Source organism: Sapajus apella, unplaced genomic scaffold, assembly GCF_009761245.1.
Source record: "Sapajus apella isolate SASKATOON/1434 unplaced genomic scaffold, GSC_monkey_1.0 scaffold77, whole genome shotgun sequence".
In the NCBI taxonomy this organism is placed as follows: domain Eukaryota; kingdom Metazoa; phylum Chordata; class Mammalia; order Primates; family Cebidae; genus Sapajus; species Sapajus apella.
This window is the reverse complement of record NW_022437017.1, coordinates 540,455-567,913: the sequence shown is the minus strand read 5'-3', so window position 1 is coordinate 567,913 and position 27,459 is coordinate 540,455. Positions and strand designations below refer to the sequence as shown.

Below are 27,459 nucleotides of genomic sequence, written 5' to 3'. Positions count from 1 at the left end.
GAGGGACAGAAGCCTGGTTGCCATCACACAGGATGCTCCTGCATATACCCTTGCACCTGTGCAGAGATGACCCAAGGCCTTAAGATTCTGAACTTTTATTTTCTGGCATGAAAAGTACAAATAATTAAACAATTCCATGTAAAAGTCTGTTACCGCGGCCAGGCCTGTAATCCCGGTAATAAATAGTCTAAACGCAACGCAAAGTGTTCCTGTTGGGTTTTTTTTTTGTCTTTTGTTTTGTCTTTTTTTTTGTTGTTTTTTTTTGTTTTTTTTTTTTTTTACAGTTCTTTATCACCTCCAACATGGACTCTGTCGTGATTTGAAACCTTCCGAATAAATAACAGGATGAAGGGAGGGGTGGAGGGGCTGAACCCCCTCCCCCCTGGCCTGGCCCCTGCCCCCCAAGGATGTGGAAGACCCCAGGCCTCCTCCCCTGGGAGCCCTGGCCTGGCCCCCTGAGGGGAGGGGCTGGCCTCCAGGGAGGAGGCCTAGCTGGGCTGAGTTTTGTGTTTTAGAAAAAGAAGTCCCCTCCCAGTCTTGGGGGGCGGCAGGGACCTAGGCCTTGGTGGGGGGGTGTGGGGAGGTGCCCCCTCTCTGGAGCCTGGCCCCCCCCAGGGTGGGGGACAAACCCAGCCCTTATTGCTCGGACGCCCTGCTGCAAGCTTCCCATGCGCATACGCATGTTCCTGAATGCAGAGGGCGGAGGGGAGAGAGCCCCAAGAGACAGCAGGGGAGAGGGGTCCCTGCCCTGCTGGAGGGGAGAGAGGGGAGAGGGCAGGGAGGACTTAAAACCACAAGAATAAATAGGTTCATGTATCAAGAACAAGCTAGGGATTTCACCAGCTAAATAGGACTGAAAAAATTCTCAAGACAAGAGCAAAAAGAATCCCACTGATGACCTGGACGTCGCTGGCCGTGCGGACTGCCCCGAAGAGCACACGCCCCCGGGTGCCACTCGGCTACCATCACTGTTATTAATAATTATTATTACTTTAATGATTCCACTTCCCCTTTTATAAATAAATTAGGCATAACCATGTCTCAGCAAAACTTAAAGAAACAAAGAGAACATTGTCGTTCCTTTAACTTGCAAACCGGATGAAGTAACAGAAATATACACGGATGTCCTTACAGGGCAACGAGGAGAATAAATAGTTAACATAGCAATAAGTTAAAACTACAAGAAGCTAAATTCAGCAAAAAAGTACAAGAAAGTTAACTGGTGCCAGTTTATGTCTTTTTTTTTTTTCTTTTTTTTTTTTTTAAATCTCTTCTGTGTTTTCTTTTTTTGTTGCTTTTCTTTTTTTCCTCTTCTGTTTGTGTTTTTTTGTCGCTTTTTTGATTTTTTTTTCTTTTTTGTTCCTTGCAGCAGAAGCTCCACAGACGTTTAATAACAACACCGGGAGGGGTGGGGGAGAGAGAGCTGGACAGTCAGATGGGGGGCGCCATAGCCAGACACCAAACGTGGGGACACCGGGGAAAGGCAACTTAACTATAGCTAAAGTCGGGGTTTTGCAATTCTCAGTTCCGACGGGGCCGCTGAGGGGGCTAGGGAGCGGTGCGAGGGCTCCCAGGGGCCCCAGCCTGTGGCTTCTGTTGGATTTTTTTTTTTAAAGAAAGAAAACTAGGGCAATGCAACGTCCAGACAGAAGCCGGGGGCCGGGGCTCGAGATCGGGGGCTGTGTTCACTGCAATCTGGAAAGACGAAAAACCCAACAAACCGAAAGGGGGTAGGTAGCTGACAAGTGGACGGGAAAGGAGTGTGGGGCCAAGCCCTTGGGCCAGTCCACCCCACCCTGGGCCTGGCAGGGAATGCCGGTGGCGGGCGGTGGGGGGGGCTTGCTGCTGGGGAGGCCCAGTCCTGGTGGGGGAGGCTCAGGGCTGGGCCTCCCCCTCAGCTGCATGGGCCAAGGCCTTGGCCCAGGGGGAGGCTGAGCCCCAGAGACAGGGATGTCCTTTGGCCTCAAGTGTTGTGGGGGGGGGGCTGCCTCCAGCCCACCGTGATGCCAAGGTGGAACGAGGTATCGTGTGTCTCAATGCATGTGCGCTGTGTGTGCACGCCTGTGTTCGTGGGCGCCAAGGAGACCCTGGGGGTCCAGGAGAGATCGCTGCAGAGAAGTGGGGGAGGGGCCAGGGCATGAGGGGCCAGGAAGGCGAGGGAGTGTCTGGGGTGGGACCTCCTGCCTGGGCCTGTGGGATGCTATGGGCATATGTCTGCGTGTTCCTGGGTGGTGTTTGTGTTTCTCTGTGATCGAGTGTCCAGATCCGATGTCCAAATATTTATCGCTACATTCACGTGGGCACGTGGACAGGCAGACGGATTCGTGTGCCCACATCTGTGGTCCGTGTCCACGTGGACATAGCCCTAACCTCTGTCTCCTCCTGTCTATCCCTGTCCACGCGTCTGAGTTTGGCCAACCAGTCCCTTCACGCGTCCGGGGCGTGCTGCTGTGTCTGTCTGCGTCTGTCTGTGTGTCCCCGTGGTGTGAGTGTCTGCGTGGGTGTTTCTCTGTGTGGCCCCGAGGGCTGCTAGCCCCTAAGCCACTCCCCGGCCCCCCCATCCCCCCCCCAGTTGGTAAACATAACCTGCCAAAATATTTTCTTTTTTTTTTTTTGTCTTTTTTTGTGTTTTTTTTTTTCAAGTTCAAGAATCCCCAGTAAAAATTCTCCACGAGGTCTTTTTCCCTTTTTACAAAAATAGAGTTTTTCTTCCCCTCCCACCCCCCCCTTTTTTTTTCATTTTGTTTCTGCTTCCAGCCCCACTGCCTGATCCCCGCATTCCACCAGGGGGCACTGGGCCGGGGGTGCCCACACCCCTCCTCACGGCTTGCTTTTTTGGGGATTTTTAAACCTGTTCCTCCTACCCCAGGCCCCACCTAGGTGCTGGGGAGGCCTGGGCAAGGGGATCTGGGAGGGGCACCCCCTGGAACCCCTCAAGCCATCCCGTCAGGGGTGGTCGAGGGTGGGGGTAGGGGCACATCTCTGCATTCTTTTTAGCCGAAAAAAGAAAACAAAAACCTTCGCCATGAACCAAACCAAGACGAGAGAGTGAACAGCCCAGCCTGGGGTGGGGGCAAGGAGGATGGGTCGGGGGACCCCCAGGCACCCCCCCTCCACTCCCTGCAGACCCTCCCACCCCCCGAGTGCTCACCCTGTGGCTTCCGCAGGGACGTGGGGCCCTCGCATCATCCGTGGGGCTGCCTGTGCTGTCTCTCTTGGGCCCCTTCTCTCTCTCTCTCTCTCTCTCTCTCTCTCTCTCTCTCTCTCTCTGCTGCCCGGGGAGGGGTGGGAGGGCAGGCGGGGTGGGCTCAGGCCTTGTGCTGTTTGCTGGTCTTGAAGGAGACCTGCAGCACGCGCTCTCCCAGGCGATAGCCATTCAGGCTGGCGATGGCCATGGCTGCCTCGTCATAGTTGGTCATGGTCACGAAGCCGAAACCCTTGCACTTGTTGGTGGTGAAGTCGCGGATGACCTTGACGTTGGTGACCGCCCCAAAGGGCCCGAACAGCTGCCACAGCACGCTCTCGTCCGCCTCTGGTGACAGGTTGTACACGAAGATGCACCAGCCAGCACCTGCCGCGCCCCCTGACAGGCCCACACCCGCCAGGCCACTCATGCCGTCGATGGCGATCGGGGAGAACCTGGCGATGAGCGACAGGGGACTACTTTGGGGGTCACGCGGGCTCTGCCCTGACCCCCCGCATGCTTCCGACCCTGCTGTGACCCTTCACACCTTTATGACCTCTGACTGCCATGACCTTGGAATGGTGTGACCCCTGCAATACAATTTTTTTTTTAAGAGACAGGGTCTTGCTCTGTCACTAGGCTGGAGTGCAGTGGTGCAGTCATGGCTCACTGCAGCCTTGACCTCCTGGGCAGAAGCAACCCTTCCGCCTCAGCCTCCTGAGTAGCTGGGACTACAGGCAAGTGTCCCTCACACCCAGCTAATTTTTTTTTTTTTAAGACAGAGTCTCGAGCTCTGTCACCCACGCTGGAGTGCAGTGGCACGATCTCGGCTCACTGCAACCTCCACCTCCCGAGTTCAAGCTATTCTCCTGCCTCAGCTACCACACCCAACTAATTTTTATATTTTTAGTAGAGATGGGGGTCTCACTGCACTGGTCAGGCTGGTCTCGAACTCTTGACTTCAGGTGATCTACCCACCTCAGCCTCTCAAAGTGCTGGGATTACAGGTGTGAACCACTGTGCCCAGCCACATTTTTTAATTTTTGGAGACAAGGTCTCACTCTATAACCCAGGCTGGAGTGCAGTGGCACCATCATAGTTCACTACAGCCTCTAACTCCTGGGGCGATCCTCCCACTTCAGCCTCCTGAGTAGCTGGAACTACAGGCCTATGCCACCACACCAGGCCAATTCTTGTTTTTTCTTTTTAGAACAGAGTCTGGCTCTGTCACCCAGGCTGGAGTGCAATGTCGAGATCTTGGCTCACTGCAACCTCTGCCCCCTGGGTTCAAGCGATTCTCCTGCCTCAGCCTCCCAAGTAGCTGGGATTTACAGGCACCTGACACCGTGCCTAGCTAATTTTTGTATTTTTAGTAGAGACGGGGTTTCAACACATTGACCAGGCTGGTCTTGAACTCCTGACCTCTTGATCCACCCACCTTGGCCTCCCAAAGTGCTGGGATTACAAGCGTGAGCCACCGTGCCTGGCTGCGGCCGTAATTCTTTAAAACAATTTTTTTTGTAGAGAAGGATCTCACTATATTGCCCAGGCTGGTCTCAAACTTCTGGCCTCAAGTGCTCCTTGCCCCTCAGGCTCCCGAAACTCTGGGAGCACAGGAGAGAACCACCACACCTGCCCAACGGCACCTCTTGTCCCTCAGTTGCCATGCTACTCCAAGACCCAGGCAAACAAGACTAAGCCTGCAGCCCCGGGGATTAGTTGGGGAGGGGTGCATCGGGGCCCTGGGCGGTGAGGGCTGGGGACAGGGGGGCGGGGGCACTGTTACCTCTTGACGCCGTAGGCCATGTTGAGCAAATTGTCCAGCCTGTGGAGGCAGAGGTAGTGGTCAGAGGTGGCTTCCAGTCACATCGCCATGCTGTGACACTGTCAGCCTGCCCTCCCCACCCCCCACCCAACAGGCCTGCAGCAGAGCCCTGCCCCCTCCCGCCGGCTCCCCGCCCGGCTAGACACCGCCTGGCACGGAACCGTGGTCACTCAGGCACCGCCTCTCGCCTGCCCCGCCGCTGCCTGGCCTGCACGGCCTCCTTATCCATCCTCCCCCTCCTGGCCGGCGGGTCCTCTCTGGGCCCCTGCACTGGGATCCCTGGGGAAGGATAACTGTAACAAAGGCGACAGTAATGATCACAGCCAATATTCTTGCAGCACTTGAGGGGGTGATTAACTTGCCCCGGCCACCCAGGGGCCCACAAGGGGCTTCCATTGTCTCCCCTTGGAGTGGTTATGAGCTTTGACTCCAGGTCCTGGGTTCGAGTCTGCTCTGTTTGGGCTAGGCAAACCCCAACATCTCTCTGAGCCTCAGGGTCTCCATCCATAAAACAATACAAGCTCTGTTCTCATCGGGATGCAGAATAAGGGTGTCTAGCATGCTGCAGGGACTCATGAAATATTTGGTGTTACTACAGATGGGGAAACTGAGGCACAGAACAATACAGCCACATGCCTAAAAGAGAAAGGGGCCTCCAGAGCTGGACCCCAGTCAGATGACTCCAAAATCTTTTTTTTGTGTGTTTTTTTGAGATGGCTTCTTGCTCTGTTGCCCAGGCTGGAATGCAATGGCATGACCTTGGCTCACTGCAACCTCTGCCTCCTGGGTTCAAGCAATTAACTGCCTCCGCCTCACAAATAGCTAGGATTACAGGCACCCACCACCACGCCTGGCTAATTTTTGTTTTAGTAGAGATGGGGTTTCACCATGTTGGCCAGGCTGGTCTAGAACTCCTGACCTCAAGTGATCCGCCTGCCTCCACCTCCCAAAGTGCTGGGATTACAGGTGTGAGCCATTGCACCCGGCCAGTGACGCCAAAATCTTTTACGCCAAGAAGGCCAATCGTCGTGGCCAGCACACATTGAGTGCTTGCTGTATACGAGCGGCTGGCCTAGGCACCTGACAGATACATTCCTTGGCCCCCATGTGTACACCCTCCCGGCATCCCACTCCTTGGCAGGAATGCAGGTTCAGGGACGGCACCTGTGAACCTGGGGGCCCCTGGCCTGGGGCTGTCTGGGTGGGTGACAGGAGGCTCACCGGAAACGCTGCGTCTGATGGTGTAGGGGGCCTGCGTATCGCCGGGCGGATGACTGGTAGAGGTGGGTGAGCAGCGCCTGCCCCGTCTTCTGGCTCGGGTTGTTCGCGAACTTGACTGTGATGGGCTCGGCTGCACCCAGCGGCTTCTGCCCGTTCAGTCCTTTGATAGCTTCCTCGGCCTCAATCCTCTTGTCAAAGCGGATGAATCCCACACCCCGAGAGACACCTGCCAGGGGTTGGTGGGGATGTCCCTCATGACGACCCTGTCCCCCTGTGTAACCCCACTCCTCTCCACTTCCCCACTTCATGCCTTGGCATCTCGGTCGGTTTCTCCACGTTGGTCACACCTGACGGCCTTTCCCCGGCGCCCCCCGCCAGGTGCACCCTCCCTGACTGCCTGACCTGTGACCTGGTCCACCAGGATGCGGGACGTGATGATGCGGCCGTACTGGGAGAAGAGCTGCTCCATCTCTTTCTGGCTCATGGTCTTGGGGAGCCCGCTGACGTACAGGTTAGCGTCCCGGATGGATGCTGAACTGGGTCTGGCATAGGACACCTGGGTGAGGGGGTCAGACGGATGGGGTGAGGTGGACACTTATTTCACAGATGGAGAGAGAGAGACCACGTCTAAACTATCACAGAGTTGGCAGAAAAGACCCATTCGTCACTCAATAAATATCTCTAGAGCAGTCACCATGGGTGGGGCTGAGTCGGATATGGGGGAGGGGACATGGGAGAGGCTGCAGTGGCTTGGCACTGCCTGCATAGTGATGGGGGGACCTGCCACCTGGGAAGGACACATGTCCCCCTGGGGTGACATGTGACCCCAAAGGGATCTTTGAATACCCACTTCACATCTTCATGCTTGATGGTCCATCAACAAACATTGATTTTTTAAAATAAGACAAGGTCTTGCTTTTTCACCCAGGCTGCAGTGCAATGGTGTGATCTCAGATCACTGCAGCGCGACCTCCTAGGCTCAAGCAATCCTCCCGCCTAAGTCCCCCAAGTAGCTAAGACTACAGGCATGCACCACCACGCCTCACTAATTTTTTATATTTTTTTTAGAGATGGGGTTTTGCCATGTTGCCCAGGCTGGTCTCGAGCTCCTGAGATCAAGTGATCCTCCCACCTTGGCCTCCCAAAAAAAAGCGTTACGATTACAGGCATGAGCCACCTCACCCGGCCTTAGCTAATCTTAAAAAAAAAAAATTTTTTTTTTTTTTTTTGAGATGGCGTCTTGCTCTGTTACCCAGGCTGGAGTGCAAAGGCGTGATCTCGGCTCAGTGCAACCTCTGCCTCCCAGGTTCAAGCGATTCTCTTGCCTCAGCCTCCTGAGTAACTGGGATTACAGTTACCCACCACGCTCAGCTAATTTTTGTATTTTTAGTAGAGACAGTGTTTCACCATGTTGGTCAGGCTGGTCTGAAACTCCTGACTTCATGATCTGCCTGCATCAGCCTCCCAAAATGCTGGGATTACAGGCATGACCCACTGTGCCCGGCTAAAAAAATTTTTCATAGAGACATGGCCTCATTGCATTACCCAGGCTGGTCTTGAACTCCTGGCCTCAAGCAAATCTCCCATCTTGGCCTCCCAAAATGCTGGGATTATAGGTGTGAGCCACCACGCCCGGCCTATTTTTATTTTATTTAAAGATGGAGTCTTGCTATGCTGCCCAGGTCAGAATGTAGTGATTATTCGCAGGTGCAGTCATACTGCACTGCAGCCTCCAACTCCTGTACTCCCACTTTGGCCTCCCAAGTAGCTGGAACTACAGGCATGTGCCACCACACCCGGCTACTCTTCCCACTCCTATGGAGAGTGGACCTGGGACACTGGCCACTTTTCTTCCCAACTACACCGGACACTCAGGTCTTTAGCCATCAGCTCAATCCGACAACTCCCAAATGTCCCCAGTCTGTACACCAGGTGCCCCACATGGAGGTGTCAAGGGCACTTCATACCCAACATGGCTGCATCCAGCTCCCGCCCACCTCCAGTCGGCCTTGACTCACTCATGGCAGCTCTGTCCTTCCAAATGCTCGTGTCCCAGGATCAGGTTGTCCTTGACACCTGTTCTTCACACACACATCTAACCCCTGTAAATCCTGTAGGCTCTACCTTCCTCCTTATCCAGAATCCATATACTTCACCCCACTGCCACTACTGATCACCTGGCCAGTGTAGCGGCCTCCACCCTGGCCCCCTGCTCATATCACCCACTGTCTGTCCCTCTACAGAAGCCAGAGGGCGCCTGTGAACACCTGAAGCAGGTCACATCCTCCCTCTCCTCAGAACACTCTATGGCTCCCACCTTCCTCAGCAGGAAAGCCAAAGTCCTTTCCTTGGACCCCAAAGCCCTGCACATTCGTCCCCATCACATCCTTGCCCTAATCTCCCCCTACTTTCTGCCCCAATTACTGTATTCCAGAAACTTGAACTTCCCCTATTTTCCCCAAATACACCAGGCATGGGTCAGCCTCACTGTATTTGTATTGCCTGTTCTCTCTGCCTGGAATGCTCTTCCTCCCCTTTTTCCTTTGGGTCTCAGTTCAAACATCCTCCCTGTCCTCTCTCATCTAAATTTGTCCTCCCCTCACCACCTCTATTACGCTTTCACAAAGCACTTCTCCCAGCTGGGAATTAGACACATTTTAGTACTATTATCTCAATCACATTATTAATTATAGTCCAACCCAACAATGAAACTCTCTGCAGGTGTTAAAAAAATGGTGGGTCAGGTGCAGTGGGTCATGCCTATAATCTCAGTGCTTCAGAGAGAGCCCAGGCATTTGAGATCAGCCTATAGCAAGACCCCGCCCCCCGATCTCTTAAAAAAAATAGCCGGGTGTGGTGGCACACACCTGTGGTCTCAGCTACTTGGGAGGCTGAGGCTGGAGGATCACTTGAACCCAGGAGTTCAAGGCTGCAGTGAGCTATGATCACACCACTGCATTCCAGCCTGGGCTACAGAGCAAGACTCCGCCTCTAAAAAAAAAAAAAAAAAAAAGAAAAAGATGAACATGTGTATTTATTTCCTAGAAACAGTGGTCAATGGTGAGTGTTGTAAAATGGAGAACAGAAAAGTCTATTTACAAAGCAGGGAGTATTGTGTGACCTCGTTTCATTGTGTGTTTATCAGTATCCTGGAAGCATGGTTGGGAGGTCCGCCTCTCAAATGCATAGTGGGTGACCTGTCCAGGGACAGGGGAAGAGGCTGGGGGGTGGTCATGAGCAATTCTCCCCCTTATTTGTGCAATGTCCTTCCTTCCTTCCTTCCTTTTCTTCCTTCCTTCCCTTTCCTCGTTCTCTTTTTAAGTGAGGTTTTTGTTTGTCTGTTTGTTTTGAGATGGGGTCTCTCTGTGTTGCCCAGGTTGGAGTACAGTGGTGCAATCATGGTTCACTGCAGCCTTGACCTCCCAGGCACCAGCAATCCTCACACCTCGGCCTCCCAAAGTGCTGGGACTATAGGTGTGAGCCATCGTGCCTAGCCTCTATTTTCTATTTTTTCTAATTAACCTCTTAATAGATAGGGGTCATTGTTGAGGGTCTGGCTTTTGTTTGGGACAGTGAGTTGTGAGAGTATATGCCTCCATTAGAAATAGTGAATTGGGGCCAGGCGCGGTGGCTCACACCTGTAATCCCAGCACTTTGGGAGGCCGAGGCGGGTGGATCACGAGGTCAAGAGATCGAGACCATCCTGGTCAACATGGTGAAACCCCGTCTCTACTAAAAATACAAAAAATTAGCTGGGCATGGTGGCATGTGCCTGTAATCCCAGCTACTCAGGAGGCTGAGGCAGGAGAATTGCCTGAACCCAGGAGGCGGAGGTTGCGGTGAGCCGAGATCGTGCCATTGCACTCCAGCCTGGGTAACGAGAGCGAAACTCCGTCTCAAAAAAATAAAAATAAAAATAAAAATAAAAAAAATAAAAATAAAAAAGAAATAGTGAATTGGAAAATGAACAAAATACATAGAACAGTTTGAGAGTAACTTGGGGGTGGGTGGGTGGGGGGTTCTGACTGATGCGATTTTGTGCACCTGGGGTTTTCCAGAAAAAAAAAAAAAAAAAAAAAAGAAAGAAAAGACAATCACATCAGCCACTGTCATGTCCATAACAGTGATTTTCACCATCACAGCCACACCAGGTGAGGTGGCTCACGTCTGTAATCCCAGCATTTTGGGAGGCCAAGGCGGGAGGATCACCTGAGTTCAGGAGTTCGAGACCAGCCTGGCCAACATTCTGAAACCCCATCTCTACTAAAAACACACAAATTAGCTAGGAATATTGGAGGGTGCCTGTAATCCCAGCTATTCGGGAGGCTGAGGCAGGAGCATTGCTTGAACTCAGGAGGTGCAGCTGCAGTGAGCTAAGATTGCACCACTGCACTCCAGCCTGGGTGGTGACAGAACGAGACTCCGTCTCAAAAAAAAAAAGAAAAGAAAAGAAAGAAATCATGTCCATGTATTTGATGGTTTTCTCTTCTTTTTTTCTCTCCCATGGGGCTAGGAGCTGTGAGGGTACTTGCTATTAAATCAGATCTGGGGTTGAGGGATTAGATTTGGGAATAAGATCCTGGGCGAGCTTTGGAGGTCCAGCATCGTGTAAGACACAGGGGAGGTTTTCATAGGCCTTTCCCATCCCTCCGTGACATGGGCTTCCCAAAGGCAAGTACAAGCCCAATTCCACCTACACCCCACACTGGGATGGGGCCTGGCCGGAGGCAAGCAGCTGGGGACATTTTGGGCAGCTCCCAGAGTGCCCAGAGTGGACTGACCACGTCACACATCACACAGGCAAAAACACACAGGGACAGACTCAAGGCCATGCAGTGCTGCCCCGCTGCACAGCCTCAGAGACGAAACCAGCCAGAGGGGACACAGGCCACTGTCACATTCTCCGCAACATTCAGGAGGGAGTCTCAGAGAATTACAGTAAAGGTCGTAGAACCACATGCCCACCACACCACAGCACAAGCACACGATGTCACACCCAGTCCCGCAGAGCAGAGCATAAGTAGACACACCCACACCACATCACTGTGACACACAAACATCCTGCCAGAGCCAGATGCATCCCTGAGGCTCTACCAGGTCACACCCAGAGCTAGAGTGTCACATGCACCTGTCAATAAACACCTCATCCTGGGCCAGGGGAGGTGGCTCACACCTGTAATCCCAGCACTTTGGGAGGCCGAGGCAGGCAGATCACTTGAGTTCACGAGTTCAACACCAACCCTGCCAACATGGCGAAACTGACTCTCCACTAAAAATACAAAAATTAGCCAGGCATGGTGGCAGGGGCCTGTAATCCCAGCTACTCAGGAGGCTGAGGCAAGATAATCGCTTGAGCCTGGGAGGTAGAGGTTGCAGTGAGCCAAGATGTCATCACTGCACTCTACCCTGGGCAACAGAGGGAAACTCTGTTTTAAAAAAACAAAAACAAAAAAATACTTCATCCTACAGACACATAGGGATATACCCAAAGTCCTTTTTGTCTTTTTTTTTTTTTGGAGACAAAGTCTTGCTCGCCAGGCTGGAGTGCAATGGCGCAATCTCTGCTCACTGCAACCTCCGCCTCCCAGGTTCAAGTGATTCTCCTGCCTCGGCTTCCCAAGTAGCTGGGATTACAGGCATGTGTCACCACACCCAGCTAATTTTTGTATTTTTAGTAGAGATGGGGTTTCACCATGTTGGCCAGGCTGGTCTCGAACTCCTGACCCTGCCTTGGCCTCCCAAAGTGCTGGGATTACAGGGGTGAGCCATTGCGCCTGGCCCCGAAGTCTTAAATACACAGATCCTCTCAACGGCAGCCACTCTAACTTTTTTTTTTTTTGAGACAGGGTCTTTCTCTGTTGCCCAGGCTGGACCGCAGTGATGCAAACATGACTTACTGCAGCCTCCATCTCCTGAGCTTAAGCTGATCCTCCCTGCTCAGATTCTAAGTAGTTGGGACTACAGGTGCAAGCTGCCATGTCCAGCTAATTGACTTCTTTTTTTTTTTTGAGTCAGAGTTTCACTCTTGTTGCCCAGGCAGATGTGCAATGCCGTGACCTTGGTTCACAGAAACCTCTGCCTCCCTGGTTGAAGCGAATCTCCTGCATCTGCCTCCTGAGTAGTTGAGATTACAGGCATACGACACCACGCTTGGCTAATTTTTTGTATTTTTAGTAGAGTTGGGGTTTCTCCATGTTGGTCGGGCTGGTTTCGAACTCCTGATCTCAGGTGATCTGCCCGCCTCAGCCTCCCAAAATGCTGGGATTACAGGCGTGGGCCACTGCTCCTGGCCACAGCCACTCTTACAGACACTGTGTCCCACAACCATCATGTCACAGCCAGAGCCACAGGGAGTCACGGGACACCTGGATCATAAACAATGTGTATCACAGCTCAAGATGACACATGCACATATATACACACATACACACCCACACAAACATAACACACGCATACACACGCACACATACACACACGCACACACACACACATACATACATACATATACACACGCTGCACTCAATGTCACTGGGGTCTGGGGTCCTCATGCCCTGGGGCTTCTGGGTCTAGTTGGCCATGAAGGGACCCACTGGGTCACGACTTCACTCCCCCCAGCCCAATCCCCGCCCCCCACATCAGGAAAAGGAAGAGATTCCTGCACCTCTGTTCCCATGTTGAACTGGGGGCCAGATGGGCTATCCCTCCACCCCAGCTTCCTCCAGGGTCCAAGAGCAGATTTACAGGGCGGAACCCAAACACCTCCAGGCAAACCCAGAGAGGGGGGTTTCCATGACGATTCCCCCCCAGGGAACCTGGGCTTGCTGGGTCCCAGCTGCAGCTGCTGGGAAGGGCGGTCATGGGGGATGGGCCGCCCCTAATCCCGCCCTCCCAGACCCTAATTAGGCTCCAGATGGCAGATGGGCCCCCCACCCCCATTTCCATGACAAAGGCCGGGATGGTACTGCTCACAGGACCCTGGTCACTCTGCGCAACCTCCAGGGCCTAGCTGACTCCCTGAGCCTCTGGAGATCATGGAGCTGGTACTGTCCCCATTGACAGGTGAGGAAACTGAGGTTTAGAGAGGGAAAGCCACTGCCCCTCACCCCAGCTGTGAAGACTTGGAGGGGAGATTTGAGCCCCTCTGGGGATGAGCCCTGAAAGGCGTGGACCGTGGATGTGTTGGGGCAGGTAGGTGGCAGTGGGGGTTGGGGACAATTGGTTGGGGTGGGTGGTCGTGGGGGGATTGGGGAAGGAGGCACCAACCTTGATGGTCTTCGTCTGTAATTTGAGGCCGTTGAGGGTGTTGATGGCTTTGTCTGCATCATTGGGGTCAGAATAGTTCACAAACCCGTAGCCAAGGCTCTGCCCTGTGGGCAGAACCAGAATGATGACCTTCCCACCCAGCCTTGACACCTGACAGTGTCCCCCCAAACCCAGGCCTGAAAGACTGACCCCTCCCCACCAAGATCCCACCTTCCTGTTTCTAGAGGACACCTGCGATCCTAGAGTCCCACCTGCCCCCATCGCTCCTGAGACCTTCACCTAGGGGGCATACCCATGTCGCCATCAGGTTCCTAGACCACCTCCAGCCTCAATTACCCCTGAGACACCTCAGCAAGTGGCCCATCTGCCCCCATCACCCCTGTATTTCTGAAGCTGCCAGCTTTGTTCTCCCCCCAACCCCAGCAGCCACACCTGTGATCTTGTCCCGAACCAACTTGCAGGACTCAATGTCCCCGATGCTGCCGAAGAGGCTCTTGAACTCATCCTGTGTCATGTTCTGGGGCAGGTAGTTGACGATGAGGTTGGTCTTGCTGTCGTCAGTGGCTCCATTTGTACCAAGGAGTGGCCCGTTGGGCAGGGCCGGGCCGGCCGGGCCCCCCCCCACCTGAGACTCCATGGCCCCCAGTATCTGCTGGAGATAACAGGTCGCATCCACTCACCGCCCAGTCCCCGCACCAGGGACCTGCGGCAATGAGTGGCTTGCTGGTGATGAATTGGTCGTGTCTTAAAGGGGCTTCGACATGGGGAGGGGTCACTTTATTATTCTAATTATTGGAATAATGATGGGATTCCATATATTGGAATAAGCACTAGTGGAAAAAATAGCACCTCATGTTTTTACTGCAAGAAATCCCTTATATAAGTACGGCAAACAGAGGCCCAAAATCAACCTGTGCATTTACAGTATAATAAATGCTTTCATGCCAGAAATGCTTTCCAGCCCGGCACAGTGGCTCATGCCTGTAATCCCAGCACTTTAGGAGGCTGAGGTAGGCGGATCACCTGAAGTCGGGATCCAGACCAGCCTGACCAATATGGAGAAACCCTGTCTCTACTAAAAGTGCAAAATTAGCCAGGCGTGGTGGCACATGCCTGTAATCCCAGCTACTTGGGAGGCTGAGGCAGGAGAATCGCTTGAATCTGGGAGGTGGAGGTTGCAGTGAGGTGACATCGCTCCATTGCACTCCAGCCTGGGTAACAAGGGCAAAACCCAGCTCAAAAAAAAAAAATAAAACGTTTTTTTTTTAAAAAAATAAAATCTAACCTTTTTAGAGCCTTTTTTTTTTTTTTTTTTTGAGATGGAGTCTCGTTCTGTCACCCAGGCTGCAGTGCAATGGTGCAATCTTGGCTTACTGTAACCTCCACCTCCTAGGTTCAAGTGAGTCTCCTGCCTAAACCTCCTGAGTAGCTGGGATTACAGGCGCCCACCACCACACCTGGCTAATTTTTGTATTTTTAGGAGAGATGGGGTATGTTGCCCAGGATGGTCTCAAACTCCTGACCTCAGGTGATCCACCCACCTCGGCCTCCCAAAGTGCTGGGATTACAGGCATGAGCCACTGCGCCCGGCCCCATTTTTAGTAGCTTTTTTTTTTTTTTAGAAAAAGGGTCTCATTCTCACCCAGGCTTACTGCAACCTCAACCTTCCAGGCTCAAGCAATCCTCCCACCTTAGCCACCTGAGTAGCTGGAACTCCAGGTGCATGCCACCATGTCCGGTTAATTTTAAAATTATTTGTAGAGATGGAGTCTCACTATATTGCCGAGGCTGGTCTCAAACTCTTGGGCTCCAGTGATCCTACCACCTTGGCCTCCCAAAGTGCTGGGATTACAGGTGTGACCTACTAAGCCTGGCCTTTTTTGCAGCTTTGAAGCCTCATAAGCCCTTCCCTAAACATATTTATTTCCCTCCTCCCACCAAAGGTAATTCCTATCCCAAATGTGCTAATTATGTCTTTTGCTTCATGCATAAGTTTCTTACTAGTCATTTACCTGCCTCCATCTCCCCTTGCCACCCCCAGTTTTCCCATTGAGCTATTTTGTTCTTTTGCTTTTTCTGTGTAACATAAAACACTTTCAAATAATGACAAATTTAGTTTTTCATCTTCAGTCTATACGTGTTATCTCTTTTCTTGTCTTACTTATTTCAGGGGCTACAGTGTCACAGTGGCTTCTTTATTCTTGATGCTAAGGGAGGTGCTTTAAACACTTCACAGCTAAACATTTTAATTTTAATTTTATTTTAATTTAAGGTCTTTGCTATGGGTTTTTTTTCTAGATGGTCTTTATTGGGTTAAGAACATTTTCTTTTGTTCCTAGATCCTAGGAGTTTTTTTAAAAAGGATGTTAATTTTTTTTTTTTTTTTTTTTTTTTTTTGAGCCGGAGTCTTGCTCTGTTGCCAGGCTGGAGTGCAATGGCTCGATCTCAGCTCGAGAAAGAAACAAGAAACCTCCGCCTCCCAGGGTTAAGCAAATCTCCTGCCTCAGACTCCCAATTAGCTGGGATTACAGGCACGCGCCACCACGCCTGGCTACTTTGGTATTTTTAGTAGAGTTGGGGTTTCTCCATGTGGGTCAGGCTGGTCTCAAACTCCTGACCTTGTGATCCGCTTGCCTTGGCCTCCCAAAGTGCTGGGATTATAGGCATGAGCCACCATGCCAGTCAGGATGTTGAATTTTATTGACATTTTTCTACATCAGCTGAAATCATTTTTTTAAGCTTTATTTAATTAATTTATTTATTTATTTTTGAGACAAGGTCTCACTTGGTCACCCAGGCTGAAGTGCAGTGGGGCAATCTTGGTTCACTGCAACCTCTGCCTTCCAGCCTCAAGCGATTGTCCCACCTCAGCCTCCCCAGTACCTGGGACTACAGGGATGCACCTTCAAGCCTGGCTAATTTTATTTGTCTTTGTATTTTTAGTAGAGACAGGGTTTTGGCATATTGCCCAGGCTGGTCTCAAACTCCTGGGCTCAAGCAATCCTCCTGCCTTGGCCTTCCAAAGAGCTGGGATTACAGGCATGAGACACTGCACATGGCCCATTTTTTTAGCTTTAATATATTAATGTCATAAATTATATTATTTCAATTATGTTGATTTTCTAATATTAAACCAATCTTCATGGGATAAATCATACTTGGTCATGCATACTGGAGTTTTGTTTTTTGTTTTTGGAGACGAAGTCTCACCCTGTTGCCCAGGCTGGAGTGCAGTGGCACAATCTCGGCACACTACAACCTCCGCCTCCTGGGTTCAAGTGATTCTCCTGCCTCAGCCTCCCAACTGGCTGGGACTACAGGCATGTGTCACCATGCCCGGCTAATTTTTTGTATTTTTAGTAGAGATGGGGTTTCACCATGTTAGCCTGGATGGTCTCGATCTCCTGACCTCGCCTCGGCCTCCCAAAGTGCTGAGATTACACTCCTGACCTCGCCTCGGCCTCCCAAAGTGCTGAGATTACAGTTGTGAGCCACCGTGCCCTGCCTGGATTTTGTTTATATACATTGCTTGATTTAATATGCTGAGATTTTTGGTGGTTTAGCATTTTTTCATATATGTTCAGGAGAATATGCTTTATCTTTTCTTTTCTTTTTTTTTTTTTTTTTTTTTTTTTTTTTGAGACGGAGTTTCGCTCTTGTTACCCAGGCTGGAGTGCAATGGCGCGATCTCAGCTCACCGCAACCTCTGCCTCCTGGGTTCAGGCAATTCTCCTGCCTCAGCCTCCCGAGTAGCTGGGATTACAGGCACGCACCACCATGCCCAGCTAATTTTTTGTATTTTTAGTAGAGACGGGGTTTCACCATGTTGACCAGGATGATCTCGATCTCTTGACCTCGTGATCAACCCGCCTCGGCTTCCCAAAGTGCTAGGATTACAGGCGTGAGCCACCGCGCCCGGCCTGCTGTTTTTCTTTAATTTACACAAAAACTCTAAAATGGTAGAAGTTGGTGGCTCATGCCTGTAATCTCAGCACTTTGGGAGGCAAAGGTGGGCAGATTGCTTGAGCTCAGGAGCTCAAGACCAGCCTAGGCAACGTGGCAAAACTCTATCTCTACTAAAAATTTAAAAACTAGCTGAATGTCGTGATGTGTGCCGGTAAGGGAGAATCACCTGAGGTTGGGAAGCTGAGGATACAGTGAACCATGATCACAACACTGCACTCCTGCCTGGGCAACAGAGTAAGATGCTGTCTCAAAAATAAATAAAGCTGGGTGTGATGGCTCAAGCTGTAATCCCAACAGTTTGGGAGGCCGAGGCAGGAGGATCACTGGAGGTCAGGAGTTCAAGACCAGCTTGGCCAACATGGTGAAACCCCGTCTCTACTAAAAATACAACAATTAGCCAGGTGTGGTGGCACATGTCTGTAATCCCAGCTACTTGGGAGGGTGAGGCACAAGAATTGCTTGAACCTGGGAGGCGGAGGCTGCAGTGAGCTGAGATCGCGCCATTGCCCTACAGCTTTTGGGTGACAGAGTGAGACTCCATCTAAAAATAATAGTAAAACAATAAATAAATAAAATATTAAATGGTAGAAGTTAATTTTGTTATGATGGATGGAGAATCTGAGCCTCAAAGATGTTAAGGAACTTGATGAAGTCACACAGCATATCCACTGCAGCACTGGAAATGAAACACATACCTCCAGGAGTTCAAGACCAGCCTGGCCAATATAGTGAAACTCCGTCTCTACGAAAAATACAAAAATTGGCTGGTTGAGGTGGCTAACACCTGTAATCCCAGCACCTTGGGAAGCCAAAGCAGGCAGATCACAAGGTCAGGAGTTTGATGAGACTAGTGTGACCAATATGGTGAAGCCCTGTCTCTACTAAAAATATAAAAATTAGCCAGGTGTGGTGGCAGGCGCCTGTAGTCCCATCTATTCCAAAGGCTGAGGCAGGGGAATCACTTGTTCTTACCCAGTCTGGGTTGCAATGGCACGATCTCGGCTCACCGCAACCTCCGCCTCCCGGGTTCAGGCAATTCTCCTGCCCCAGCCTCCTGAGTAGCTGGGATTACAGGCACGCGCCACCATGCCCAGCTAATTTTTTGTATTTTTAGTAGAGACGGGGTTTCACCATGTTGACCAGGATGGTCTCGATCTCTTGACCTCGTGATCCACCCGCCTCGGCCTCCCAAAGTGCTGGGATTACAGGCTTGAGCCACCGCGCCCGGCCCAATTTTCTTACTATAATAGTCAGCCAGGCTGGTACTGGCTCTGACAACTCAATATGCGTGTCTGGATATGCCTGCTAGGGCCCTGTTTCACTTTGCTGAAAACTTAAAACTGGCAAGGGCTATATGAAGGGCTATGTAGAGGGGAACTTTAAAGCCACTTCAGAGCTCAGCAGGAAACAGTGCTGGGATTTGACTGACCTTATCTGTCAGGGACATAAGAGGTCAAGCAGCCAGCATTTCCTTATATCTTCTTCAGTGGCATGGCTGGCACACAGGTTGGCCCTCACTTGAAAACTCAAATTGGGCCAGGCGTGGTAGATCATGGCTGTAATCCCAGCACTTTGGGAAGCCGAGAAGGGTGGATCATCTGAGGCCAGGAGTTCGAGACCAGCCTCGGCAACATAGCGAAAACCTGTCTCTACTAAAAACACAAAATTAGCCAGGTGTGGACGCCTGTAATCCTGGCTACTCAGGAAGCTGAGGCAGGAGAATCTCTTGAATCTGGGAGGTGGAGGTTGCAGTGAGCTGAGATCATGCCACTGCACTCCAGCATGGGCAAGAGCAAGCCTCTGTCTCAAAAACAAACTGACTGGTAGTGTCTTTATGGAGGAATGAATTAAGAAGAATTCAGAAACCACATTCAGGCCAGGTGTGCTGGCTCATGCTTGTAATCACAGTACTTTGGGAGGCTGAGGTGGGAAGATTGTTTGAGCTTAGGAGTTGAAGCCCAGCCTGGGCAACACAGTGAGATCTTGTCTCTAATAAAAATTTAAAAATTAGCTAGTCATGGTGGCTTGCACCTGTAGTCCCAGCTACTCAGGATACTAAGATAGGAGGATCGCTTGAGCCCAGGAGGTGGAGGCTGCAGTGAGTCATGATCGCACCACTGCCCTCCAGCCTGGGCAACATAGTGAGACCCCTGTCCTAAAAAGGAAAAAAAAGAGGCCAGGCACACTGGCTCATGCCTGTAATGCTAGCACTTTGAGAGCCTAAGCATGGGTGGAACAACTGAGGTCAGGAGTTTGAGACCAGCCTGGCCTACAAGGCAAAAACCCATCTCTACTAAAAATACAAAAATTAGCCAGGTATGGTGGTGGGCACCTGTAATCCCAGGTATTAGGGAGGCTGAGGCAGCAGAATCATTTGAACCTGGGAGATGGAGATTGCAGTGAGCCGAAATCGCAGTTCTGCACTCCAGCCTGGGTGACAGAGGGAGACTCTGTCTCAAAAATAAATAAATAAATGAAAAAAAAAATCATATACAGTTTTCAGTAGGTTAGATCACTGTGATTGATTAGCAATGTCTGCTGTGGCCACAGAACTAGAAACAACCAGCAGGTACTAACTATTTCAGCCATCCCTGAATCAAGTTCCAATATCTTAATTATTCCCAAATATTGGCCACTGTGTGCCAGGCACTGTGCAAAGCACTCTACATGCAAGTTTTCTGTTCTTATTCACAACAGTCCTAAAAAGGGAAGTTTTCCTCCCCCACTTCACCCCCACTTAATACATGAGGAAACTGAGATATTTTAAAAATTGCCAAAGATCATGCAGCATATAAATGGTGGAACAGGGATTTGCATATGAGTTTTCTGATCCAGAGTGTGCATTTCCAACTTCCACTGCCAACCAAGAACGGTGCCAGCTCTAACATTTCCCAGCTGTGTGTCCTCAGATAGACTACTTAGTGCTTCTGAGCCTCTGCTCCATTTTGCTGCAAACTCCAAATTACAGTCACACTGGCCTGAGGAAGGAGCTAAAGCCATATGCTAGAAAGCATCTTGAATTGATTAGTTCTATCTGTCCTGGGCATGATCATGGGAATTAAAAGCAGGCTCGTCACATCCATCATCCATGCCTCTTAATACACCTACATTATTATTTATTATTATTATCATTATTATAATTACAGATGGAGTCTCACTCTGTCACCCAGGGTGGAGTGCAGTGGTATGATCATGGCTCACTTCAGCCTAAACCTCTGGGGCTGAAGTGATCTTTATACCTCAGACTCCTAAGAAGCTGGGACTATAGGCGTGTGCCACCATGCTTGGCTAATTTTTTAATTTTTTTGTAGAGATGAGGTCTCGCTATGTTACCCAGGCTGATCTCAAACTCCTGGCCTCTCCCATCTTAGTTTCCCAAAGTGCTAAGAATTCAGTTGTGAGCTACCATGCCTGGCACATTATTATTTTATTTAAAGATTGGGTCTCGCTATGTTGCCCAGCCTGGAGTGCAGTGGTTATTCACAGGTGCAATCATAGTGCACTGCAGCCTCCAACATCTGGACTCAAGGGATCCTCTCATCTCAGCTTCCCAAGTAGCTATGACTACAGGCATGTACCATTGCATGGGGCAATACTGCCATATATATATATATATATATATATATATATATATATATATATATATTTGAGACAGAGTTTTGCTCTTGTTGCCCAGGCTGGAGTGCAATGGTGCGATCTTGGCTCACTGTAACCTCCACCTCCTGAGTTCAATAGATTCTCCTGCCTCAGCCTCCTGAGCAGCTGGGATTACAGGCATGCACGCACCCCCACACTTGGCTAATTTTGTATTTTTAGTGGAGACAGGGTTTCTCCATGTTGGTCAGGCTGGTCTCAAACTCCCGACCTCGGGTGATCCGCCCACCTCGGTCTCCCACAGTGCTGGGATTACAGGCGTGAGCCACTGCACTCAGTAATACTGCTGTATTAATGAGCATTCCCCTACAATGAGCATCTACTGTGTGCCAGGCACTGTGGGAAGTACTTTGAGGCATCATTTCAGTTACTCTCCCAACAATCTTAAAAGACTGAGAACACGTTCTCTATTTTACAGGTGATGAAAGTGAACTCAGAGATGTTGGGCGGTATGAACAGGGAACTTCATTTCAGTCCCAGATCTGTTTGCAGAGCTGTTTTTCATCATTATGGCCAATGCCTTGTCTGGCTATGTTGCCCAGGCTGACTCTGAACTCTTGGGCTCAAGTGATTCTCCCTTCTCAGCCTCCCCAGTAGCTAAGATTACAAGTGCAAGTCACCATGCCCAGCTAATTTTTTGTTTCTTGTAGAGATGGTGTCTCGCTATGTTGCCCAGGCTGTTTTCAAACTCCTGGCCTCAAGGGATCTTCCTGCCTCGGCCTTCCAAAGTGTTGGGATTACAGGCGTGAGTCACTGCACCTGGCCCCCATTTACTTTTTTTCTTTTTTGAGACAGAGTCCCGGCTCTGTCACCTAGGCTGGAGTGTAGTGGCACAATCTTGGCTCACTGCAACCTCCACCTCCCAGGTTCAAGTGATTCTCCTGCCTCAGCCTCCAGAGTAGCTGGGACCACAGGCATGTGCCACAATGCACGGCTAATTTTTTGTATTTTTAGTAGAGATGGGTTTTCGCCGTGTTAGCCAGGCTGCTTTCTAACTCCTGACCTCAGATGATCCGCCCACCTTGGCCTCCCAAAATGCTGGGAATATAGGTGTGAGCCACTGTGCCCGGCCCATTTACTCTTATAAAACAGATGGCACAGAAAGTCAGCTCCCTGCATCTCCAACTGGCTGAGAGTTGCTCCTGGGCAACACAGTGAGATCCTGTCTCTACAAAACATTTCCAAAACAAATTAGCTGAGTGTGGTGGTACATGCCTGTAGTCCCAGCTACTTGGGAGGAGGTGGTGGTGAGAGGATTAACTTGAGCCCAGGAGTCTGAGGATGCAGGGAGTGTGATTGTGCCACTGCACTCCAGCCTAGGCAAGAAGGTAAGACCCTGACTCTTAAGGAAAAAAGAAATGATGGAATAGAAACAGGGTTGCACAGGATACAAACGGTGAAACAAGAATTCCGGCCGGGCATGGTGGCTCATGCCTATTAGCACTTTGGGAGGCTGAGGCAGGAGGATTACCTGAGGTCAGGAGTTTGAGACCAGCCTGGCCAACACAGCAAAACCTCGTCTCTACTAAAAATACAAAAAGTACTAGGCGTGGTGGTGGGCGCCTGTAACCTCAGCTGCTCCAAAGGCCGAGGCAGGAGAATCACTTGAACCTGGGAGGTGGAGGTTGCAATGAGCCGAAATTGTGCCACTGCACTACAGCCTGGGTGACAGAGGGAAACTGTCTCAGAAAAAAAAAAAAAAAAAAAAAAAAAGAATTCAGTTTCAGGGTTTGGACTTCAGAGCCCACTCTTCTAACAAAAAGACCAGTAATAATAACAAAATAATAACAGCAAAGCGAAGCCAAGTACCTGTTCTCTGCCATGTCCTGGGCATCATGACATTTAAACCCACTCCATCAGCTGGGTCTATTAATTCAATTCAACAAATATTAACTGAGGGCTACACATGCCGGACTCCACCCTCCTCATGTTGTCCTCTGACAGTTATGCCAGCTCTCTATGCCTCTCTGTTCCTCCTTAAGGAAGGTATGGCACAGAGGTCTAACACGTATAGAGATGGGTTCTGAATTTGCATCCTGGATCATTGTGGGTTTTTTTTTCTTTCTTTCTTATTTTTTTGAGACAGGATCTTGCTCTGTTGCCCAGTCTGGAGTGTAGTGGTGTGATCATGGCTCATTGAAGCCTCAACCTCCTGGGCTCAAGTGATCCTTCTGTCTCAACCTCCCAAGCGGCTGGGTCTGTAGGCTTGCACCACTCAGTTGGCTAAATTTTCTATAGAGACGGGGGTTTTGCTATGTTGCCCAGGCTGTAATCCTCCTGCCTTAGCCTCCCAAAGTGCTAAGATAACTGGTGTGAGCCACCACACCTGGCCCTGGAGATGGATTCTAATTTGCATACCAGCTTATTGAGGTTAAGAGTTTTATGTTGAGTTGATAATATTTGCTTTAAGAGCCCAAAGAGCAATCGGCAGCACACAAGCCACAGCTAGATCCCTATTATTATTAGTAGTAGTAGTATTATTTTTGAGATGGAGTCTCGCTCTGTTGCTTAGGCTGGAGTGCAGTGGTGTGATCTTGGCTCAGGGCAACCTCTGCCTCCTGGGTTCAAGCAATTCTCCCGCCTTTGCCTCCCTCGTAGCTGGGACCATAGGCATGCATCATCATCATCAGCTAATTTTTCGTATTTGTAGTAGAGATGGGGTTTTGCCATGTTGGCAAGTCTGGTCTCAAACTCCTGACCTCAAGTGATCCACCTACCTCGGGCTCCCAAAGTGCTGGGATTACAGGTGTGAGCCACTGCACTAGATCCCTATTTTTGAACTCAACTGAGCATGTGCAAAGTTTTCACTGACTTCCCACAACCACAGTGAACAGTAGAGAGGATCTGCCCCATTTCTCAGATGGAGACATTGAGGGTTAGTCACAGGGACCTATGACTTGTCCAGGATGACAGGAGGAGGTGGAGGGGATGGTGTCAACATCTGACCCCCTGATCCAATATCCCCAGAGCCGAAAGAGTTACCGGATGCCCCCTTCCCCATGGAGTCCCCAGCTTGAATGGAGTGAAGAGGTGACTGGGTGGGTCAGACCCGGGTTCCTAAGGAGGTTGAGGTAGCCCCCCCTAGGCCAGGTGTTCCCAACTTGACACCATTAGAAGGCCCAGCCTGCTAATCTGGCCACCACCCCTTCTCCCTCACATCTGTGCCAGAGCTTAGCAGGACCAGTGTCGCGTTTCTCCAAGGCTGAGCCGGCTGAGCCGATAATGAGGATCAGATTGATGGAGGCCACACCCGCCCTGCTCCAGCCTGCAGTAAGTGCGCAGCCTGGGACAGTGGCCACGTGGGCATCAAAGGGACTTCGACGACTGGCCCCAGACAGAGATAGGGGGGTGGTAAAGTCAGAGAGAAGGAGGGCAGATCAAAGATAGAGGGTAAGGGAACCTTCCTTCCCATTCTCTCCAGTGCTTCTTCTAAGTCTCCCCCACTTTTGGTTTCTCATTCCCTCTTTCTTCCTGTTTCCCTCTTTTCTCCACTGTCCTGCCCTCTCTCTGAACCATTCTGTGTCCCTGGCTTCATCACTGTCTTCCTGTTTTCCACCATTGCACATACATCTGAGGTACGGATTTTGCAGTGAACACACCTGAAGCCACTTGTTTCTTAGAACCTCCTGTGTCTGACCCCCACGGCTCCCAGCTGCTCTCCTGGCCCCAGTCACAGTGACAGATGCCTGGATACCGGCCTGCGACAATAGGGCATTGAGTGGCTATACATGGTGAGGCTGGGCTACCACGTGGTGCTGACTGAGCCTCCTACTTCTGGGCCCTCCTTCAGTGCAGGGTCCTCGTGGTCTTAATTTATCACCTCTCCTCCTCCCAGCCCGTCCCCATGATACATCTCTGCCCGATCGCTCGCTTACAGAAGAACCCAGGTCCTCAAGGCCCATGTGTGACCTCTGACCACACCCTCTTTCCCTTTGTGCATTAGTTTCCTTTTTCAAATGAGAGAACCGATCAGAGGACGCCTAGGAGATGCTGGACTGCTGCGAGAGTTCTGAGGTCCTCAGGAGGCCACACTCCAGTTCCCCGACCTGGGTGAGCAGCACGAAGCCCAGAGAAGGAAAGGAACCGTCCTGAGGTCACACAGCTGGTGAGCCAGGCTTCAGGGACCTCATTTCTCAGAGCCAGGTGGGCGGGTCCCAGGGTCCAGGAGGGGAGAGGCCCAGGCATGGAGAGAGCGCCGATCATGCCCCCACCCCCCACTGCTAGCCACGACTCGAAAAAGAGGCCCGGAAAGAGACAGAGTGCACAGAGACACACACGCAGAGACGGAGAGATAGGAAGAGCGGAAGAGGGAGGATCGGGAGCCGGGACCAGACAAAGGACGCGAGGCGGCGCGGGGAGCGGAGTCGCGCGGCAGGGGCGGGGGTGGAGCCGGGGTGGGGCTATAACTGGCCAGCCCCGCCCCCGGGATACGCCCGGGCTGCCGAGTGGGAATCCGAGGGCTCGGGCGAGGCCGGGTCCCCGGGGCCCTGGGGGCGGAGCCTAGATGGGCGTGCCCGGGCGTGGCCAGGCAGGGCGTGGCAGGGCGGGAGGGGCCGCCCGCTCGGGAGCTGACCAGCTCCGTGGCTGCTGAAAGCACAGAGCGCGGGGCGAGCGGTGCGGGCTGGCAAGCCGGCGGCGCTCAAGGTCACCTCGCGGCCCAGAGCCTCGGCGAGGTGGGGAGCCTGGACCTGGCCTAGGGGGGCTGCCTCGGTCTCCTACCCCATATCCCTGGGGGCGGGGACCCGGGATCCGGGAGGTGCCCCCACCAACCCGCGGGCCCTCCTCTCCCCTCCCCCTCCCCGCAGCCCGAGGCGCCCGCGCGAGGCTACGGCCCGCGAAGAAGCGCCGAGAAACAAAGGGACGCGGCAGCGGCGGCGGCGGGCCCGCGGGGCCTCCGGGCGTGCCCCCTCCTCTCCCCTCCCCGCTTGCCGCAAGGTCGACGGGCTTGAGGACGAGACGCCCGCCTCCCGGGCGCGGCCGAGGCCCCGGGCGCGCGATCCGACGCCACCCGCTTCCCTAGGGCTCTCGGGGACGCCCTGTCGCTTTGGCCTGGCCCAGCACCAGGCATCGAGCCCTGCGTTTGCCTGGGCGGCCTGCGGGGTCTGCGCCTGGATGGAGGAAGCATCCTTAGCTGCCACGGCCCCTCCCCCATCAGGCCTGCTGGCGAGGGGGCCATCCCGCCTCCAGGGCGGCGTCGGATGCCCCCTGAATCTTAGTCCGGCTCCCAAAGGCCCCTCAGGCCAAGCTCTCAGCGCCCTCAGCACTCTGGGCGCGGCCCTGCCCACTCTCAGGCCCCGAGGCTCGGTCCTACCCCCCCCACCCGGGCCTAGCTAGGCCTGGTCCTACCCCCCCTCCCCGCACCCGCCCAATCTCCGCGGAGCCTGGGCCCAACTCCTCCCAGTCCCGACTCCCTTTCGGCAACAGGGGAATACCTACAGTGACCATTCTTGTGTGCCCGGCGGGCGCGGTCCGTGTTGAGGGCGGCTCCGGGGGTCGTGCACTCTTAGGGGGGCGCCCGATGCTCACGCCGGGGTCCTGCCCGGGCGGCCTCTGGTGCGGCCGCTGCAGATGAGGCGATGAAGGCGGCGGCTCCCTCGAGGGCCAGGGACGGGCCCGAACCCGGGGATGCGCGAGTGGATGGCCGGGCCCCGGGGTGGCCTGCGGGCGGCAGGGGATGGAAAGAGGGAGCTGGCGCGGGGTTGAGGACGCCCCCTGCGCGGCCCCGCGGGGCCCGGGGAGGTTGCGCTTCCCGACAGAGATCGCGGCGCTCTGCCTTTCGCCGCCGCCCCTCTGTCGGCCTTGTCCAGTCCCGGGTGTTCAAGTCCTCTCCCCTCGCCCACCCTCCCTCCCTCCCTCCGGCCCGCGCTGCGCGCTCCGCGCTCTGGACCGCGCCGCCGCCGCCCCCGGCCCTTTATAGCAGCAGCTGCCAGCGCCGGCGTCGCTCATTGGCTGTGGCGACAGAGCTCCGCCTCCTCACGGTTCCCGACGGCGCGGCAGGTGGAAACGAGCGCGCGCTGGTCGGGACTCTGCACCCCACAAAAGTGTATCCTAGGTGCTCGGGTTGCCAGATTCAGGCCCTCCTTCCCTCGCGGCCCTTGCTTCCTGCCTTGGCATCCCTTCTTGGGCTGGTTTTCGGGCCAGGAAACGGGTTCCCCTCCTCCGTCCAGCACCTAGTGCTGGAGGAGCCAAGAGAGCGGGGAGATATTAGTGGTCTGAATATGCGACCTTCCAGAGGTGCTGTCCACTAAGGGGACTGGGACCTGGAACCAATATTTCAGTAGGCAGAGGCCTGGTTCCCCAGATTTGGAGGCACCCGGTGTAGACCACCTCAAGACCACGGAGGAGG

At 52.5% G+C, this 27,459-nt stretch overlaps 1 protein-coding gene and 1 pseudogene across 4 annotated transcripts; both read right to left on the bottom strand.

The window, feature by feature from the left end:
• Positions 1-79: 79 nt before the first annotated feature.
• LOC116532523 lies at positions 80-2,679 on the bottom strand (annotated as a pseudogene). Its single transcript, XR_004260894.1, has one exon. The product of XR_004260894.1 is annotated as a tyrosine-protein phosphatase non-receptor type 23-like (transcript).
• ELAVL3 (ELAV like RNA binding protein 3) lies at positions 80-26,997 on the bottom strand. 3 transcript variants are annotated; one of them, XM_032251700.1, is made up of 7 exons: positions 26,550-26,997; positions 13,926-14,145; positions 13,494-13,597; positions 6,633-6,786; positions 6,231-6,456; positions 4,971-5,009; positions 80-3,660 (listed from the first exon to the last, which is right to left on the bottom strand). In XM_032251700.1, exons 1-7 carry the CDS (start codon positions 26,556-26,558, stop codon positions 3,309-3,311), a joined length of 1,104 nt encoding a protein of 367 aa, XP_032107591.1. In that variant the 5' UTR covers positions 26,559-26,997; the 3' UTR covers positions 80-3,308. The 3 variants fall into 3 exon arrangements, with proteins under 3 accessions (XP_032107591.1, XP_032107593.1, XP_032107592.1); XM_032251702.1 differs by having other exon boundaries at positions 80-3,639; XM_032251701.1 differs by having other exon boundaries at positions 13,926-14,142.
• Between the last annotated feature and the right edge of the window lie 462 nt (positions 26,998-27,459).